Raw genomic sequence first — 15,927 nt, 5'->3', positions numbered from 1 at the left:
AACGGCCGCGCGCGCGCGGCACGCCGTTCAAACACAGCCCCGCCCCCCCGCGGCAGCCAATCACCGCCAGCCGCCCCTCCACGGCCCGCCCTTCCCATTGGCTGTCAGGGGAAGGCCTCGCATTGGCTGCCGCTCTACTTGCCCCTCTCTATGCTCCTGGAGGTCTCGGCTCAGAAGGTGGGGCCTGAGGGGGCGGGGCCACAGCCCGCTCTCTTTAATTGCTGAGGTGACGGACGGGCGAAAAGACCAATAAAATCCCGGAAATTGGGAGGTGCGCGCTGTGATTGGCGGAGGCCGAGTATAAACTCGGGGTGGGAAGGGATGGGTCGAGTTGTGAGTGTGCGGACGAGCTGGTGTCGTGGTGGGTCTGGTTGGGCGGCGGGCAAATGCTGTGGAGGGTCACTGGGAGCTTGGGAGGGGTCCCTTGGGGCGTGGAGGGGGGCTCCCCAACACCTATGTCTTCATACTCCCCCGGTGCCTCTCTCTTTCCCACCTCGAGGGGTGCCCTGGCTGCCCACCAGCCTTGTCCTCTCCCTCTCTGTTCCAGGCAATGGCGGGGGGTCCCCAACAGCTGCTGGAAGTGTGTGGGCACAGGCTGTCCCGCTTCCTCTGCGATGCCCAGCACAAGCACCTGGCCTGGCTGCGGGAGGTGGAGGAGCAGGGCATGAGGATGCTCAAGAGGTAGGGGCTGCCCGGAGGAGACCCCCCTCTGTGCCCCACCTGAGCTCCCAGCTGGGTGTGGGTGGATTTGGGGCCCATCCTTCCATTGTTTTGGATGTGGGCAGTGGGGCAAGCAGTCTGTGCTCTGCCTCACAGCAGCTTCAGGGATGAGCCCATGCTCTTGCCCAAAACACCGTCGCAGAGGAGGAAGCTCAGGAAAAGGCAATCCTCCTGGGTGAGAGAGGAAAACAAGGAGCTGAGCAGGAGGAGGTAGGTGGGTCAGTTTGCTCTGGCTCTGCCTCGTGGTGTTTGGATGAAGCAAAACAGTGCCTGCATTCCGAGTTACCGAAGGCGCACATTGGGATTGATCACTGTTTGGACTCTGGTGAGAGTTTGGGATAAAGATGGCTGCTTTCCTTCACTTTTTTCTTTTTTTTTTTTTTTTTTTCTGATTATAGTAAAAGAATAATAAACACTCTGTTTTCTTGTCTGTTTAGATTTGGGTTCTGTCTCATTGGGTTTGGCTTTTAGCCTGGGGTTGGTGCTCGTGGTGTTCGCTCCCTCTGTGTCAGTGCCTGGAAAACTTGGGAAAGGGATGTGTTCCCAGCACCATGTCCGGGTTGGCAGGCAGGGAGACTCCAAGGGTTTATTGAGGGACTGAAGTGGAAATTCCAAGTGATTTGCTTAGAACCCACCACACTTTTAAAGCTGCCCAGACCTGGTCCGTTGGTGTGTTTGGGCACTAAAATCGTGCTAACTGTGGTGAAAAGCCCACAGGAGGAAGAGTTGGAGCTGGGAGACTGTCAGGAAGCAGACATGGAGGGTGGGGAGAGCAGCAGGAATAGCGGGAGTGTGGGAGGTTTGTGTGTGTGCGAGGGAGAGCAGGAAAAGCAGCACTGCGGATCAGAGCAGGGAGAGCTCTCAGCCCTGCTCGGGGTGCTCAGGTCACACCTTCTCCAGAAGAGAAACCCAGCTAACTCCTGTTTCTGTTTTCCCTCATTTAAACTTGGCTTGGGAAAGAGGTGCTGATGCAGCCAAGCCTGTCAGCAGGAAGGTGACACACAGTGTGTCCCTCCCTAAGTTCTGTCCTCTGCTATCTGCTGCTCCCAGGCTGGGGTTTAAACCCAGATCTAGGTGTAGGGTGACAGACACCTTTCCCACTCCCATTTCTCCCCCCCTGATTCTGGATACCCATCCTGGGCTCTGTCTGTGTGGCACAGCCCTTGTGTGTGAGCTCCTGCCTGGGCTGTGTCCGTGGGGGACAGGGATAGGATGGGCTGTGAGGGGGAATGGTGGAGTGGAGAAGCCAGCAGCAGCTTCACTTTTATACTGCCTGCTTTTCCCTCGAAGACTTACTTGGGAGCAGACAACTCCTTCATCATTTCCTTCAAAATTCTTTTCCTTTAAGGTTATCCCGAAGGAGGAGCGGTGTCAAGCTGCTGTCTTCCAGTGTGAATTCCCAGCAGTGCCTGAGCCAGGAGCAGCCCCGGAGCCCTGTCTGTGAGGGCCAGGACGTATCCGTGCCTGGCTGCGCTCTGGGATCTCAGGCTGGCATCACACCCCAGCCCCAGGCTCTACCTGGGAAGCAGCCTGTGGAAGCACTTGTTCCCATGGCGGATCTGGATTGCCAGGAATGTCCCCAGGCTGCTGCTGGGGGTGATGCAGCCCCTCCAGCAGTTTTGGGAGAGCAGTTGCCTGAGGGGGATGCAGCAGCTGATCTCCAGGAGGTCCCTGGTGTCCCTGAGATCCCAGCTGAACAGCCAGGAAGGGATGGGGAGCAGGATGTCAGGGGAGTCAGCACGTCCACTCCCAAGGCTGCTCGGAATAGTGATCCTGCTGCACTCCAAGGAGATGGATCTCCTCAAGGCCTTGAGGCACAGTTCTTCCAGGACTCCCCCAGTAAAAGTGCAACGGAGAAATCCAGGGTGCGCCGCCGCAGCGGCGTGGGTGCCCCCCACAAGAACCATAGGGCTTCCCTGGCAAAAAAATGCTCCCTGGCCAGCAGGAGGGAGAAAATGATCCGGAGATCCATCAGCAGGGCCATGGCCAGGAAGGCAGCGGCGCGAGAATCCTCCTCAGCCTCCAGCAGAGTGAGCTGTGAGTCCCTGCGCTGCTTCCATGTGGGAATGGAGCGGCTCATCCCTGGCTTTGGCTCCCCCAGGTCTCCTTGTCCTTGTGGGCTCCTGGGGTGCAGCTTCAAGCCAGGGTGTTGCTACAGCAGGGGAAGGCTGAGGGGCAGGTGGAGTTGGGGTAGACAGGTTGGGATTGGGCAAAAAGCACAATTGTGGAAGGGAGAGCGTGGCCAGGCTGGTTCCAGCCACGTGTGCCTTTGGATCGGGAGAGACTGCCGCATTCCCCCGGGAAGGGCTTTAATTTATGGCATCTGCCAGCGCTCCAAAAAATCAATAGGGCTGAAAGTGCAGCCCTGAAGTTAGGCTGAAATGGGTAGAGGAGCTTAAATGCTTTTTTGGGCAAGGATAGAAGAGACTCAAACTAGCTGTGTCACCAGAGGAACAGGGGTCATGGAGCCCAGGCTATTCCTGGTAGCTCCGAATCCCTTGTATCCGCTATTCCTGCTGCTCCTGACAGGGCTGGGCTGTTTGGGCTTTCCAAAACCATTGCTGCTGCAGGCAAATGGGCTGTGGTGGAGCATGGAGGCCTCTGGAATTCAGCTTTGTCAGCCTTGAGTCACGCCGTATCCAGGCATTTGTTATAACACTTGGAGCGAAGGGGTGTGATGGGGGGGTGGAATGAGCCTGGAATCAGCCCAAACCCCCCGGATCCCTGCACCAGAGCGTGCAGGGAGGCAGGAGCTGCAGCCAATGGCCTGGGAATGCTGGCTGTGACACAGGCAGCTGGAGCAGGCTGCAGGCAGCAGAGCTGCTGCCTCGGTGCTCTGCCTTCCCAGCCCACTCCAGATTCAGTGGCACTCGAGGGAGGTGTGGTGCTGGTGGGGAAAGCTGAGCAATCCATGTTCCTGGGAGGAAGCCTGAGCTCTTCTCTGTGCACTCTGTGGCTGTTGGGAGCCTGAGAGTGAAATTCCCAGCTCCACTTAGGCTTTCCTCTCCAGGTCAGAGCTCCTTGGAGGCTTTTGTGGAAGAAGATGTGACCAGCGGCACAAGGTGAGGCTGCCACGTAAGGCAGGTGGGAAGGGATCCCAGCATTCCCTGTGAGGACACTCCCCAGGTGGCTTTTCTGTCACAAATTTTGTCAGGGACTGCTCAGGTGTTGCTGTCTGGGGCTGGATGAGTTTTCAAGTTGTGCTGTTCAGGCACAGTGAGATTAAGTCCTGCACTGGGGTGGGCGGTGGTGGAATTCCTGGCTGCCACTGGTCTCGGAATGCTGGTGGTCAGTCGGGTCTGCTCTGGGGAAGGAACAGCCCAAGGCTGTCAGAGTCCCCTCCTTTCCTGCTACTGGGGCCCAAGGTGGTTACGGGGTGTTCAGCAGCACAGTGGAACAGTCCCTCAGAGGAACTGTCAGCCCAGCCTTGATGTGCCTGGCTGGAACAGCCTCTGGATGTGCTTGGGAAGCTGCAACTTCCTTGCAGTCCCATATGCTGCCTCCATCACCTCTAACTCGCCTTCAGAGAGAACTTAAATTATTAAAATAGCTTTTCCTTTACAGGCCTGAGCTGGAGCCAAATTCCCCGAGGGAAAAGGTGAGTTCCCAGGAACAACACTCAGACTGTGTGGACTGCTCCTTGCTGAGTCAGCGCCTTTGCTGAGGTTGTCACTGGATGCAGGGATGTGGCCCATGTCCCAAAATGAGCCAGCACAGCCTTCCTTTGGAGGGAAGCAGATCCTCTTGGAGCAAGCAGCTGGCTTTTCCAGGGCAGCAGGTCCCTGGTAGCCTTGTTCTTTGGAGCAGCTGTGCTAAGGGAATGCTTTTCCCCTTTCTCTGCAGGCTCCTGGAGATGTCCTTGTTGCAAGCACAAGTCCCCGAGCTGCCAGCCCTCCTGCACAGCTCCTGTCCCCTCTGGAGCAGAAGGCAGGGAATGCTGCAGGTAACTTCCAGGTGGTCTTGTCCTCCTTGCATGAAACCCTCAGAATACGTTTACCTAGGGGTCAGTTGGGGCATTCCTGGGAAATAAGGCATTTGTGTTGAAACAGAACCACCTCTGACCTGTCAAAGGAAGTTTTTCAGGTAGAGTTTGGACATCCTGAAGAGATGAGATCAGTTAGGTGGGCGAGGACATGTAAATGTGTCCAAGCCATGAGACAAACACTGCCTTGTCCAGCTTCAGCCTGTGCAACAAGTGAGTGGGGGCATTTGGGAAGGAGCTCCTGGAGCTGGAATCTTCCACAGAATGTCGTGTCCTTTCTGTCTGGGGTTGCATTACGTGAAGATTTAGAGGTCCTGATTATTTTCTGTGCCTCTGAGCGAGAAGGAGGAATTGGGGGGAGGTGTTTTATTCCCTGTGGGAACTGAAGGAAGTGACAAGCAGCTGGAGCTGGAATGGAGGAAAGAGTCCCTGGAGGGAGCTGGGTGCCTCACACGTGGCACTGACTGCAGGTTTCTCCACAGGAAGCCGTGTAAATCCCACCAGTGAACCCCAGAAGAGCCAGGAACAGCCCCACTGTGCCAAGACCCAGCAGAATTCCTCCCACATGTGGTAGGAGACACTGCAAGGAGCAGGGATGAGCCAGGGGTCTGGCAGGACTCAGGTTTAGCCTTTTAAGACATTTGTGCTGAAAAAGGGGTGGGCAGGGGGGTTGTTTCCCTGCCTTCGTCCCTCAACTTCCAGTAGCTCTGAAATCTCCTTTGGCCGGATCCTGTGTCTTGGAGGTCTCCTGTGGCTTTTGGAGCCTTGTTTGGGTCTGGAACTGTGTCTGGCGTGGGGAGGAGCACCCAAAGTCCTGCACAAACCAGCAGTGGTGCCCTGGTACAGTTAGCTCAGAGCTGGGAGGTAAATCCGAGGGTTACTGAGAGAGTGGTCAGGGAGTGAGTGACTGACGTGGTTATTTTTGTCTGTGTGAGTGTCTGGAATACCTGATGTGTCTCCTCACTGCATGTTGCTGGGGAGGCTTCGGGAGAAAGGTGTAATAGCCAGTAAATCCCTCTGGAGAGTGTGACAGCCACTTCATGTCCCTCCTGCTCACGCCACCAGGATGAAAGGCTGCAAGCAAGCCCTGGGTGCCCTGTGGCAGGGGCAGCAGGCGGGGGGCCAGCTCCTTTCCCCTTTGGATGAGAAGCACAAGACCTCAGCAAACCAGGCTCCGTCATCCCCCTCTCCTGCTAGCAAGGTGAGTGGTGCCTCAGCCCTGTGCCCCCTGTCCCAGGCAGGCCCTGAGCTCCCTCCCTCTCTCCCCTCAGGCTGTCAGGCCACTGAAGAACATCCTGCAGGGACAAGGGGGTGGCATCAAGGAGTTCATTAGGCGCAACACTCCCACCCGGCTCCACCTGAAGGTGCGTCATGTCTGAGAGGCAGGAGGAAAATGGGCTGCGTGTGCTGGGAAGGGGAGTTCTGGTGCTACTTCCAAACCTTTAATTATGTTTTTTTATGCCCTTTCTCTGCAGGGAGACTTTGTTGTAAGTATGGCACCTTATCCGTGGGGCTGACAGGCTGACCACGCTCTGCCCCTCACGCCAATGTCCATCAGGCCTCTGGCCACACCAGTGGTGAGGTGACAGGATCTCTGTGCAGGTGTGTTCTGCTGGGACTGGGCAGTGCTGGGAGCTCCTGGCCTCTGAGCCACCATTCTCCTGGGACAGGTGGTCACCTACAGCAGGGCTGTGCTGTTCTTTTCTAAATATATTCTCTGCAGCTGAAGGACTGAGGTTTTTCCCTCCTGTGCCTCTGCTTGCACTGGATAATCCCTGCTGCCAAATATGTGTTGTCTCCCCTTCTGCTCACTCCCCACCCTGGTGTCCAGGTGAATAACTCCAACAGTGGCTGCGTGTACCAGGCTGCCTGAGGGGAGACACAGCCCCCAGAACCTGGTACAGTCTGCGTTCTTCTCCTGTCAGGAAAAGGAGAGGCAGAGACTGGAGAACCTCCGGAAGAAGCAGGAGGCTGAGGAACAGAGGAAGAAGAAAGTGGAGGAGGAGAAGAGACGGCGTCAGGCAGAAATGAAGCAGTGAGTTGGGGCTCTTTCCCCCTGCTCTTTCCTTGGTCAGCACAGGCTTGCCTTGTGCATCCCACTTGGAATGAGCACTGTGGGAGCAGGCAGGGCTAACAGACCCCTCTTGCCCACGCACTGCCCAGGAAGCGGGAAGAGCGTCTGAGGAAAGCTCTGCAGGCTCGGGAGCGTGCGGAACAGATGGAAGAAAAGAAGAAAAAGCGAGTGGAGCAGAAGATCCTGCAGAGTGATGAGAAGGTGGGAAGGCTGAGTGGGCTTTGGGCCTCTCCAAGAGCTGTGAGACCAGGAGGTATGAGCAGGGCACTGGCAAGGTCCATGCTTGCCAGAGTTCCTTCTGACAAGGGGAGGCTTTTGTTCACCGTCCCTCTGCACATTCCCGTTGGGACAGGCCCCGTTCATGCTGCTCTGCGTTCAGGGAATGTGGCAGCCCCTGCCTGCCCTGCAGGTGACAGCCTCACCTAGCCCACGTGCTTAGGCTGAAGCGTGTGACTCAGTAGGGGGTGCATTTGGGTCAGGTTTGGGTTTCACAGCCTGGCCTGGCCCTTTCTGGGGGGTGGGCTGGGCTGGTGGCCACATGCCAGTGTTGCTGCTGAGTTATGGCTGTGAAGGGCTGAGGGAGCTGTGCCTGAGGGCCCAGAGCCCCAGCAGCCTCTGGGTGAGGCCTGGCTGCTCATTTTGGGCTGGACTGAAGAGATCTTTGGTAAGGTCAGCTTTAGAAAACAAAGAGTCATGTTCCTTCCAGCCCTTCCCAAACCCTGAGCAGACAAATGCACACCCACTGCTGGGTGCTGGGTCCTCGCTCTCCTTAAGACCTGGGATATCCCAAGCTTCAAACCTCCCTCCAAGGCTGTGAAGTATGTCTTTGGAGTGGTGGAGCTGACAGGTGTGGCTTTCCCGGGTGCACATCTCACAGGTGAGGGAAGAGAAGGTGGCAGAGGAGCGGAGCAAGAGGAAAGGGTCCAAGAAACACGGGGAAGCAGAGGCACGGAAGCAGAAAGCCCTGAGATGGGTAAGAGCAACTCGGAACCCTCCTGCACATGGAAAAGGACAGGGATAGCAGGGATTTGCTGTGTTGGTGTGGCTGGTGGGACAGGGACAGGTCACTGCCTGCTTCTGCAGGGATTTTGGGGTCTGGGCTGCCAGATCTGTCTAGACAGCTGAGGTTGGGTTGGGACACGAGGGAGAAATGTTCCAGCTGCTGGAGCCTTACAGCGTTTTCATGTTTCTTCAGGAGGAAAATGAGCAGCAAGAACCACTGCAGGCAAGAGAAGATGAAGTGAAGGAAAGAGGGAAGACAGTCTTGGAACTGAAGAACCTTCTGGAGCAGCAACAGCTGGGACAAGCCAAGGAGAGGTGCGAGCTGGTGCCTGTCCTGGAGCAGGGAATTGGCCACAGCCATGGGGAAGCAGTGGATGTAAATTTTGATGTCACACCTGGGCTCCAGGGCTGCCTGGAGTTTGAGGGGGGCAGGAGCAGGAGGCTGTAAGAGGATGAGGGACAGATGGACATGCTGCCCTCTCTAAATTATTTCTTTTCTCTCCAGGGATCCCAAGCAGCGAGGGAAGGAGAAGCCCCCCCAAGCACAGCAGGAGCCAGCAGCAGTGGCTGGCAAGGCCACCAAGGTGGGGTTGGAGTGTTCTGGCATCATCCTCTCTGCAGCACATAGCCTGGGTTCAGGGTCAGATGTTTTCCAAGTGCTGTGTTACTGGGATGTTGTTTAGAGGATCAAATACAATGAAACTAATGATTGTTATTGTACAGAGGTGCTGTGCAGGAGCAAGCCAAGGGCGTGAGGGTTCCCTGGCTGACAGGCGAGCCCTCAGCCCTGTCATGGAATGGTGACAGTCATGAAATGGCACTTGGAAGAACACCCGAAAGAGCATTCGCTGATCCTGAAACGAATGTAGAAATTAGAGATTTATTAATGTCTTCCTGCCACATTTCCTCACCAAGCCCAAAGGATGTGACCCCCAAACCAAACCTCAGGTGCCCCATGGCACTGTGTCACTTCATTTGCACTCACATAAAGAATGTTGGAGTTTAAAGTCAGGGTTGTTGGTCTCAGAATATCCCACTAACATTTGCTTTCACTCTCTACTCTAAAATTCATTGCTTCATTAGTGAAAAATCAATGCCCCAAATGGTTTTTCCTCTTCAGGATCAATTCTTCCTCCTGTGCGGGCTCCTGCTGCACTCCTTCCCTCAGCCCCTGGCACTTGGACTCTTGTGCTGTATAAATTTAATTTAAGGTCTGAATCCTTCCTGTACTGCCAGCAGCTAGGCCAGAATGAGCCCAGCAAAGCTTTTCCAGGCAGGAGAAAATGGAAGTAACTCCAAGAGCTGAGCAGCACAGGAGGGAAACTCTAGGAGAAATGGTTTGGGTCAAAAATGAACTTCAGCAGGTTTGTTGTTGTTGTTGTTGGTTTTGTTTGGTTGATTTTTGGGGGTGTGTGTTTGTTTGTTTGTTTTTGTTGGTTGGCTGGTTGGTTTGGTTTTTTTTCTCTTCGTTAGGGGAAAGAAAGTCCCAAAGAGCTGCCCCTTAGGTCTGGGCTGGAGAAAAGATATGAGCCACCAGAATCCTTTTTCCCAGCTCTTAATGTCTGGCTCCAAGCAGAGAGGGTAAGTGCGGGCTCCAGGGAGCCAGGCTGGACCTGAGCAGAGACAGGAGCGGCTTTACCAGGGAGTCTTGGATTTGGTGTTATTTCTGCAGAAGAATGCACTGAGGCACTGCGGGCTGGATGTTGCCAGAGCTGCCGAGGAAGCTGTGTGTCACAGTCTGCTCTGTGTGAGTGAGGAATGACTTCATTCCCATGTCTTACAGCAGGCTGACGGCGAGCAGCAGCCGGGAGAGGAGAAAAAACCCATTCAACCAGCAGCCCCAGGGTCGTGGCCGAAAAAAGCCGTCAAGGTGAGCCCTGGCTCCGGCACAGCCCTCGGGTGGCCCCCGCCTGCTGTGGCTACTTGGCCCCCGCGGCTCGGAGCCACCGCAGCGCTGGGCGCAGGGCATCCGATGGAAAAACAAGTGGTTGGTGGCGGGAAAGATGCTGGAAGCGGCCACAGGAGGGCAGCAGGTCCCGAGGCGACGTCCCGGCGGGAGCGGCCCTGGGCAGCCGGGCTGTGCCTGCCTTCCGTGGGCAGAGCGGCAGGGAAGGCTGCTCGGAGTTTGGGATGCAATGCTGCGTGTGCCGGGAATCTGCTGTGGGTTTTGTCCTGGCGCTGTCAGAGCTCCAGCGAGGGAAAACCGACCTGCCACAGAATATCTGGAAGGGTTTAGGTGTGGAGTTGAGTGCTGGGACACGCACATACACACACACAGTGTGCCTTTCCCAGGTTTTCCCACGGAAAACAGGAGGGCAAGGGAGTGTTAGGAGCAGGTGTCAAAGCACGGAACCCAGTGACAGTTTTGTGTTGGGTCAGGATTTGAGCGCTTTGGGGCTCTGGCGGCCATGCCAGCTGTGGAAGTGCTGCTTTCCCTTGCTCCTCAGTGCTCTCTGTGTGGTTACAGAAATCCCTTTCCACATCCTGCCTCGGTTCCCTGAAAGGTGCTCAAGGCTCAGAATCGCCCCCGGCCAATGAGAACAGCTACGGGCTGGATCTGAACAGTGATGACTCCACAGATGATGAGAGCAACCCCCGGAAGCCTGTCCCTGCCTGGGCCGATGGTAGGTGCCAGCTCTGGGCTGGCTTCCTCTCCCTCCTGCCCTGGAGCTTTTCAGCCTTGCATGGAGCCATCCCAAAGTGCAGTCCAGGAGCGTGTGCACCTCTGGCAGCTCCCAGCTCTGTGTGCTGAGGGCATCAGCCCCAGCTCCTGAGGAGGAGCAAGGTGTGGTGGCTGTGCGACGTGTCCCACCCTTCCTGCACAGCCAGCGGGTTCTCGGGGGAAGGGGAGAGCCGGTCCTGCGGGCTGAGGCAGGGCCTGCATCCGTGTGTTGCTCCCGTTGTTCCCGCAGGGGCGCAGCTCCAGCAGGCCATCGTGCACCAGTACTTCCACCCGGTGGATGTGGACGCGCTGTTCGGGGCCATCCCCAGCCCCAAGCTGGAGGACATCTTCTACAAGAGCAAACCCCGCTACTTCAAGCGCACCAGCTCGGCCGTGTGGCACTCCCCGCCCGGCCCCTCCTGCACCTTCCAGAGCTGAGCCAAGGCAGCATAAAGGGGTTCCTGGGGGACCGTGTGTTCTACTTGCCCTGTACTTACAGTTTTAACTTTTTATTCTTCTTTGGTACAGAAATAAAGGTGTTTAATCAAGTCCAACACTCAGCGGGTGTGTCTCCTTTCCCATACCTTGGTGACTGTGCCTTTTGCCTTGCAGAAATCACAGTTACTAATCTGCAACCAGAGCCATTTCCTAGTCTGCCTCATTTCCTATTCACTTAGGATATTCCCTTGTACAAGAAAGCTTGGAAATTGCTGTAGGGAAGATCAGGTTTTTTAATCACCCTGAGGGGATAATGTTTTTGTAATGCTTTTTAAATATATTTACTATATTTATATATTTATCTATCTTTACTCTCTTAATTACCCGCAATTCCTTTTCCTTCAAAAATTCGTGTGCAGTCAGCTTAGCCTGAGCCAGAATCTTCTTCCTGCTGTTGGAAAAATCTCCCTGGACAATTGAAGCGGTGGCTAATGCCTCCTCACCCTTTTTTTCTAATGGAAGAAGGAAGCCTGGGCTCAGCTGTGGATCCTGTTGTGGCAGGATCAGTGGGACAGTCCGTCTTGAGCAGGAGCTGGGTTCATTTGGGAAGGGTGAGGGAGGGGTTGGTTCCTCAGGGGCTCTGTCGTTGTGGCAGCAGAGCTACACCCACCCCACTCCTTCCTTCTTCCTTTCCCAAGCCTGAATGCACATGGATTGATGGGAGCAGGGATGGATTGAAAGAGAAAAGGTTCTGGCTGTAACATAGATTTATGGAGCCAAACTCCCTGAAGCCCTCCTGCCACTCCTTCCACAAAAAGGGGCTGGAAGTGCTGGAAGAGCCCTCAGTCCCAGAGCCATGGCTCACCCAAGGGGCCTTTTGTCACAGAAATGCTTATTTGATGGGATCATGCAGGGAGTTCATGGGGAAGGTGAGGAGGACAGCCAGGCTCCTTCCCACCCCCGAGGGCAACATCTCCCCCCCAGCTTCCTCAGGGATGGTGTCCCACAGCACGATGTCCCCATCCACAGGGGATGGGGTGAAGAGGACACGAGCTCTGCTGCAGCCCAGCTCCAGTCAGGACAATTTCCCAGTTTCTTTGGTGCCAGTGGAGCCCGGAACAGTGGGGGAGTGGAAAAAAACCTTGGCGCCAACAGCTGCTGGCAGGGATGCGCTGCCAGGCTCCGGGCTGAGCGCTAATGAGGTGTCTGTGCTGCCGCTGGCTCTGCTCGGCTCCCGCAGCTCCTGGAGCCCGCTGGGAGCCCGGGCCTCGAGATCCAGGAGCTCCCAGGAGCTTTCCGGGAGCCTGGAGCAGTGCTGGTTAATGCCACCCCAGGAGAGGCAGCTGCGCCGTCTGCCAGCACCTCACCAGGGAGGATCCATCCCATGGGATGTGGGGAGCAAAAGGCCCCCCAGCACCGGCATCGGGCTGCCAGTGCCAGCTGGAAAAAGGAGCAGCTCCATGAAATCAGCAGGAGAGAATTAAGCAGGGAACCCCTAGGCGTGGGTGGAATGGATGTGGAAGTGCCTCCTTCCTAGAAATGCTGGAGCCATGGTGTTGCAGCATTCCCAGAGTAAACCGTGGGCATCCCTGTGGTCCCAAAGGGCCATTCTCAGGTGGGAGGGGGCAGATGACTGACCCTACTGCGTGCCTTCAAATGGAGAAGGGAAAGGGAATGTTTCAGCTTGCGTGAAGCAAAATAATCCACGTCAACCTGAGGCATTTTCCAGGGCTGTGAGCACAGCAGGAGCACGGGAGTGTGGCAGTGCCCCTTGAATCCCAGCACTCCCTTTGGACCTTAGAGCTCCCCTTGGATCCCGGCTGCCTCGTTTCTCCCCTCTGCCGCCACGTCATCTGTTTCTGTTTTCAGCGCCTGGGAACCCCTGATTCACCCCATCCCACGAGGATGCTTCCCGGGGCTGGGAGAGTGTGGGAGGGCTGGGGATCAGGGCAGGGGAGCAGGATGCCACCCCTCTTCCTGCTCCATCCCTGCCGGGAGCCTGGGCCGTGCGGGTCCCCCGGCCTGGGCAGGGGGTCCCTGAGGCGGGGGCACCTCCGCCCGCCGCTGTCTCCCCGGCTTGGCGGCTCCGCATCCCGCTCTCCTGTTGCTCAGAGATGTGGAGGCAGTTGCTAAGAGACACCGACACGTCAGTATCTGGCCCTAAGGAAAAAAAGAGGAAAAAAAAAAAAAAAAAGAGACAGAGAAAGAGAGAGACAAGGGAGGACGAGGAGGAGGAGGGGAGGAAGGAGGTGGGGAAAGACCTGCTCCCATCGCCAGGCTCGCAGCAGCCTCGGCCGCCGCTGCCGAAGCCCAGCTCCCGACTTGACGGCCTCCGGGGTGTGCGCGGCCACTGGGGACCCCCCATCATCGTCTGGAGCCCCCCACGTCGCCACTCAGGACACCCCCATCACCGCAGGGAGCCAGGCCCTGCTCCCTCCCTGGCCAGTGAGTACCCCGGGGCACCCCGGCCTCACCGGAGGGTTTGGGGCACTGTGGGGATGGGGAACGACCGGGGTAAGGTGGGCCGGTGGGAAACGATGGAGCTGGGGGGGTGCTGGAGAAGGAGGATGGAGCAGACATGATCAGGTGGTGGGGGGCGAGGGCAGGCCTGGGGGGACCCCAGTGGGTGCTGGGGATGGGGATCTTCCCCCCAGAGAGGCGGGGAGGGTGTCCCTGGCACCGAGCTCAGCTCGTGGCGGCGGGGGCTTGTTGGGGGGCCGTGGAGCAGCACCTCTGCTCTGCCCACCATCAACCAGGATGGGCTGGCCAAGGTCAGCAGGACTGGAGCGGGGGGGTGGCCTTTTTCTGCCTGGAATCCCCGGGGGATGCTTGGAAGAGCGACCCTGTCCCGGGGGGCACGGGAAGGGTGTGGGTGCCCCAGAGGCCACCCCGGGCTGCAACAGCTGCGGCTCCCCCCGGCGGGGCGTGCGGCCGGCACGGCTTCCCCGCTCTCCTCTTCCTCGCAGGCAGCTGGTGACGGCCCGACGCCGGCCCCGCCGGTGCCCCCGGAGGGGTTGGCTTCGCCCCCCCGGATGCCGCCGGGATGCCGCGAACGTCGCTGTGACCGCCGCGAGCCCGGCCCCGCGGCCGGCGGCCGGCAGCCCTCGGCGTGAGCGGGCGGGCGGCATGGCCCCCGGCGCCCCGTGAGGGCCGCGGCCACGAGGCCATGCTGCTGGGCCCCTGGCTGCTGGCGGCGGCGGCGGCCGTGGCGGCGGCGGCGGGCGCGGGCTGCCCGGTGCTGTGCAGCTGCCGCGGGCAGGCGGTGGACTGCAGCGGGCAGCGGCTCTTCTCCGTGCCCCCCGAGCTGCCGCTGGACACCGGCAACCTGAGCCTGGCCCACAACCGCATCGCCAGCATCCCGCCGGGCTACCTGGGCTGCTACGGGCAGCTGCGCGCCCTCGACCTGCGCAACAACTCGCTCGCGGCGCTGCCGGCCGGGCTGTTCCGCGGCGCCCGGCGCCTGGCGCACCTGGACCTCAGCTACAACAACTTCAGCCTGGTGCCCGCCGACATGTTCCGCGAGGCCAGCGCGCTGCTGCGCCTCGACCTCAGCCACAACCCGGGGCTGCGCCGCGTCCACCCCCAGGCCTTCCGCGGCCTGGCCCAGCTGCGCGAGCTGGACCTCAGCTACGGCGGCCTGGCGGCCCTCAGCCTCGACGCCCTGGAGGGGCTGCCCGGCCTCGTGGGGCTGCGCCTGGGGGGCAACCCCTGGCTCTGCGGCTGTGCCATGGAGCCCCTCCTCAAGTGGCTGCGGGGCCGCATCCAGCGCTGCTCCTCGGGTAGGTGCTGCCGGGACCCCTGCGCCCCGTCCCGCCCGGGGACCGGCGGCCGCCGGGCTGACGCCGTCCCTCCGTCCCGCAGATTCGCAGCAGGCGGAGTGCTGGGCTCCCCCCGAGGTGGCGGGGGCCCCGCTGCTGTCGCTGACGGAGGAGAGCTTCCAGGCCTGCCACCTCACGCTGACCCTCGACGACTATCTCTTCATCGCCTTCGTCGGCTTCGTCGTCTCCATCGCCTCGGTGGCCACCAACTTCCTGCTGGGCATCACGGCCAACTGCTGCCACCGCTGGAGCAAGGCCAGCGAGGACGAGGATGTTTAGGGACCGCCGCCGCCGCCACCGCCGATAGACCCCCGCCCCGGCCACCCCCCGGCCCGGCCGCCCCCGCGGGGACACCAGACTGTGCCTTGTCCGCGTCCCCTCCCGCTGCCCCCCGCGCCGGGGTGGCCCTTGAGATGCCGGGGACACCAGGGGACAGCCCTGCTCCCTTTTGCCCCAAAGTGGGGAGTTTTTGCACCCCCCATCACCGTGAGCTTGGACCCCCTCCTGTGCTGTTCCCACTGCCCAGGACTGGTTGAGGCAGCAATTTGGAAATCCCCTGGGAACCCCCCCCACATCTACCTGGGAGAGACAAAGTGTGTGTGTGTGTCTTGGGGACCACAGCCACTCTCCTGGGGGCATCGAGGAAATCCCTGCTTTCAGCCCCAAAGCAGCACCGCTGGAGCCCCCCAAATCCTGCACATACTCTCCAGCCTCCCCAAAAATCCGGGGGGGCAGGAAGCGTTGCTGACACCCAGCTCATCACCACTGTTCCAGGGCATGCCTGCGCCTTGCTGGTGACACCGGGATGTGCTGGAACAGCACCGGGAGCACCAAGCCCGGCAGTGGGATGGGCTGCGACATCTCCAGGGGATGGGATCTCCCAAGGATGGCACCTTCCAGGGGTTGCATCTCCCCAGAGATGACATCTCCCTTCTCTGTGGGGCCAAACTGGGCACCAGCATGGCCCACCCTGGGGGAGGATTGGGAGGTGGAAGGAGCTCTCGTTAGAAAAAAAAGGGGCAAAACAAGAAAAATAAGCAAAAAGCAGAAAGCCAATGACCCTCTGTCCAGCTGGGATGGCCATGTCCCCATGACACAGTGCCTGTGTCACCTGTCCCTGGTGTCTGTGTCACCCTGTCACATCAGGTGGGGAGCAGGGCTGGGGGCCCAGGGCTGGGGTTGCCCGGGGGCTGCTTTGTCCCTTCCCCTGTCCCCCATGGAGGCTGAGTGC

The 15,927-nt window shown here is 58.7% G+C and overlaps 2 protein-coding genes across 5 annotated transcripts in view; both read left to right on the top strand.

Moving 5' to 3' along the window:
- The first annotated feature begins 306 nt into the window (after window positions 1-306).
- On the top strand, window positions 307-11,031 carry LOC136291984 (inner centromere protein-like). Of its 4 annotated transcripts, none has more exons than XM_066187143.1 (20): window positions 307-361; window positions 548-681; window positions 820-930; window positions 2,069-2,757; window positions 3,731-3,782; window positions 4,285-4,318; window positions 4,564-4,663; window positions 5,185-5,272; window positions 5,768-5,903; window positions 5,974-6,066; window positions 6,178-6,189; window positions 6,628-6,737; window positions 6,866-6,977; window positions 7,654-7,749; window positions 7,972-8,093; window positions 8,284-8,362; window positions 9,252-9,359; window positions 9,562-9,648; window positions 10,246-10,402; window positions 10,691-11,031. In XM_066187143.1, exons 2-20 carry the CDS (start codon window positions 551-553, stop codon window positions 10,876-10,878), a joined length of 2,505 nt encoding a protein of 834 aa, XP_066043240.1. In that variant the 5' UTR covers window positions 307-361; window positions 548-550; the 3' UTR covers window positions 10,879-11,031. The 4 variants fall into 4 exon arrangements, with proteins under 4 accessions (XP_066043240.1, XP_066043239.1, XP_066043242.1 ...); XM_066187142.1 differs by having other exon boundaries at window positions 817-930; window positions 10,691-11,030; XM_066187145.1 differs by lacking the exon at window positions 9,252-9,359 and having other exon boundaries at window positions 817-930; window positions 9,565-9,648; window positions 10,691-11,024.
- A 3,013-nt stretch (window positions 11,032-14,044) lies between these two features.
- Window positions 14,045-15,927, top strand: part of LRRC55 (leucine rich repeat containing 55) — a 2,262-nt gene continuing 379 nt past the window's right edge. The window contains exons 1-2 of the mRNA XM_066186812.1: window positions 14,045-14,657; window positions 14,740-15,927. The exon at window positions 14,740-15,927 is cut by the window's right edge and continues 379 nt beyond it. Of these exons, the coding sequence (XP_066042909.1) occupies window positions 14,045-14,657; window positions 14,740-14,975 (849 nt within the window). The 3' untranslated portion in view covers window positions 14,976-15,927. The remainder of the gene's footprint in view (window positions 14,658-14,739) is intronic.

Source organism: Chamaea fasciata, unplaced genomic scaffold, assembly GCF_029207755.1.
Source record: "Chamaea fasciata isolate MVZ Bird 193981 ecotype frontalis unplaced genomic scaffold, bChaFas1.0.hap1 SCAF_7, whole genome shotgun sequence".
Classification (NCBI taxonomy): domain Eukaryota; kingdom Metazoa; phylum Chordata; class Aves; order Passeriformes; family Sylviidae; genus Chamaea; species Chamaea fasciata.
The sequence above is the reverse complement of the archived record's forward strand: the minus strand, read 5'-3'. Positions and strand labels throughout refer to the sequence as shown.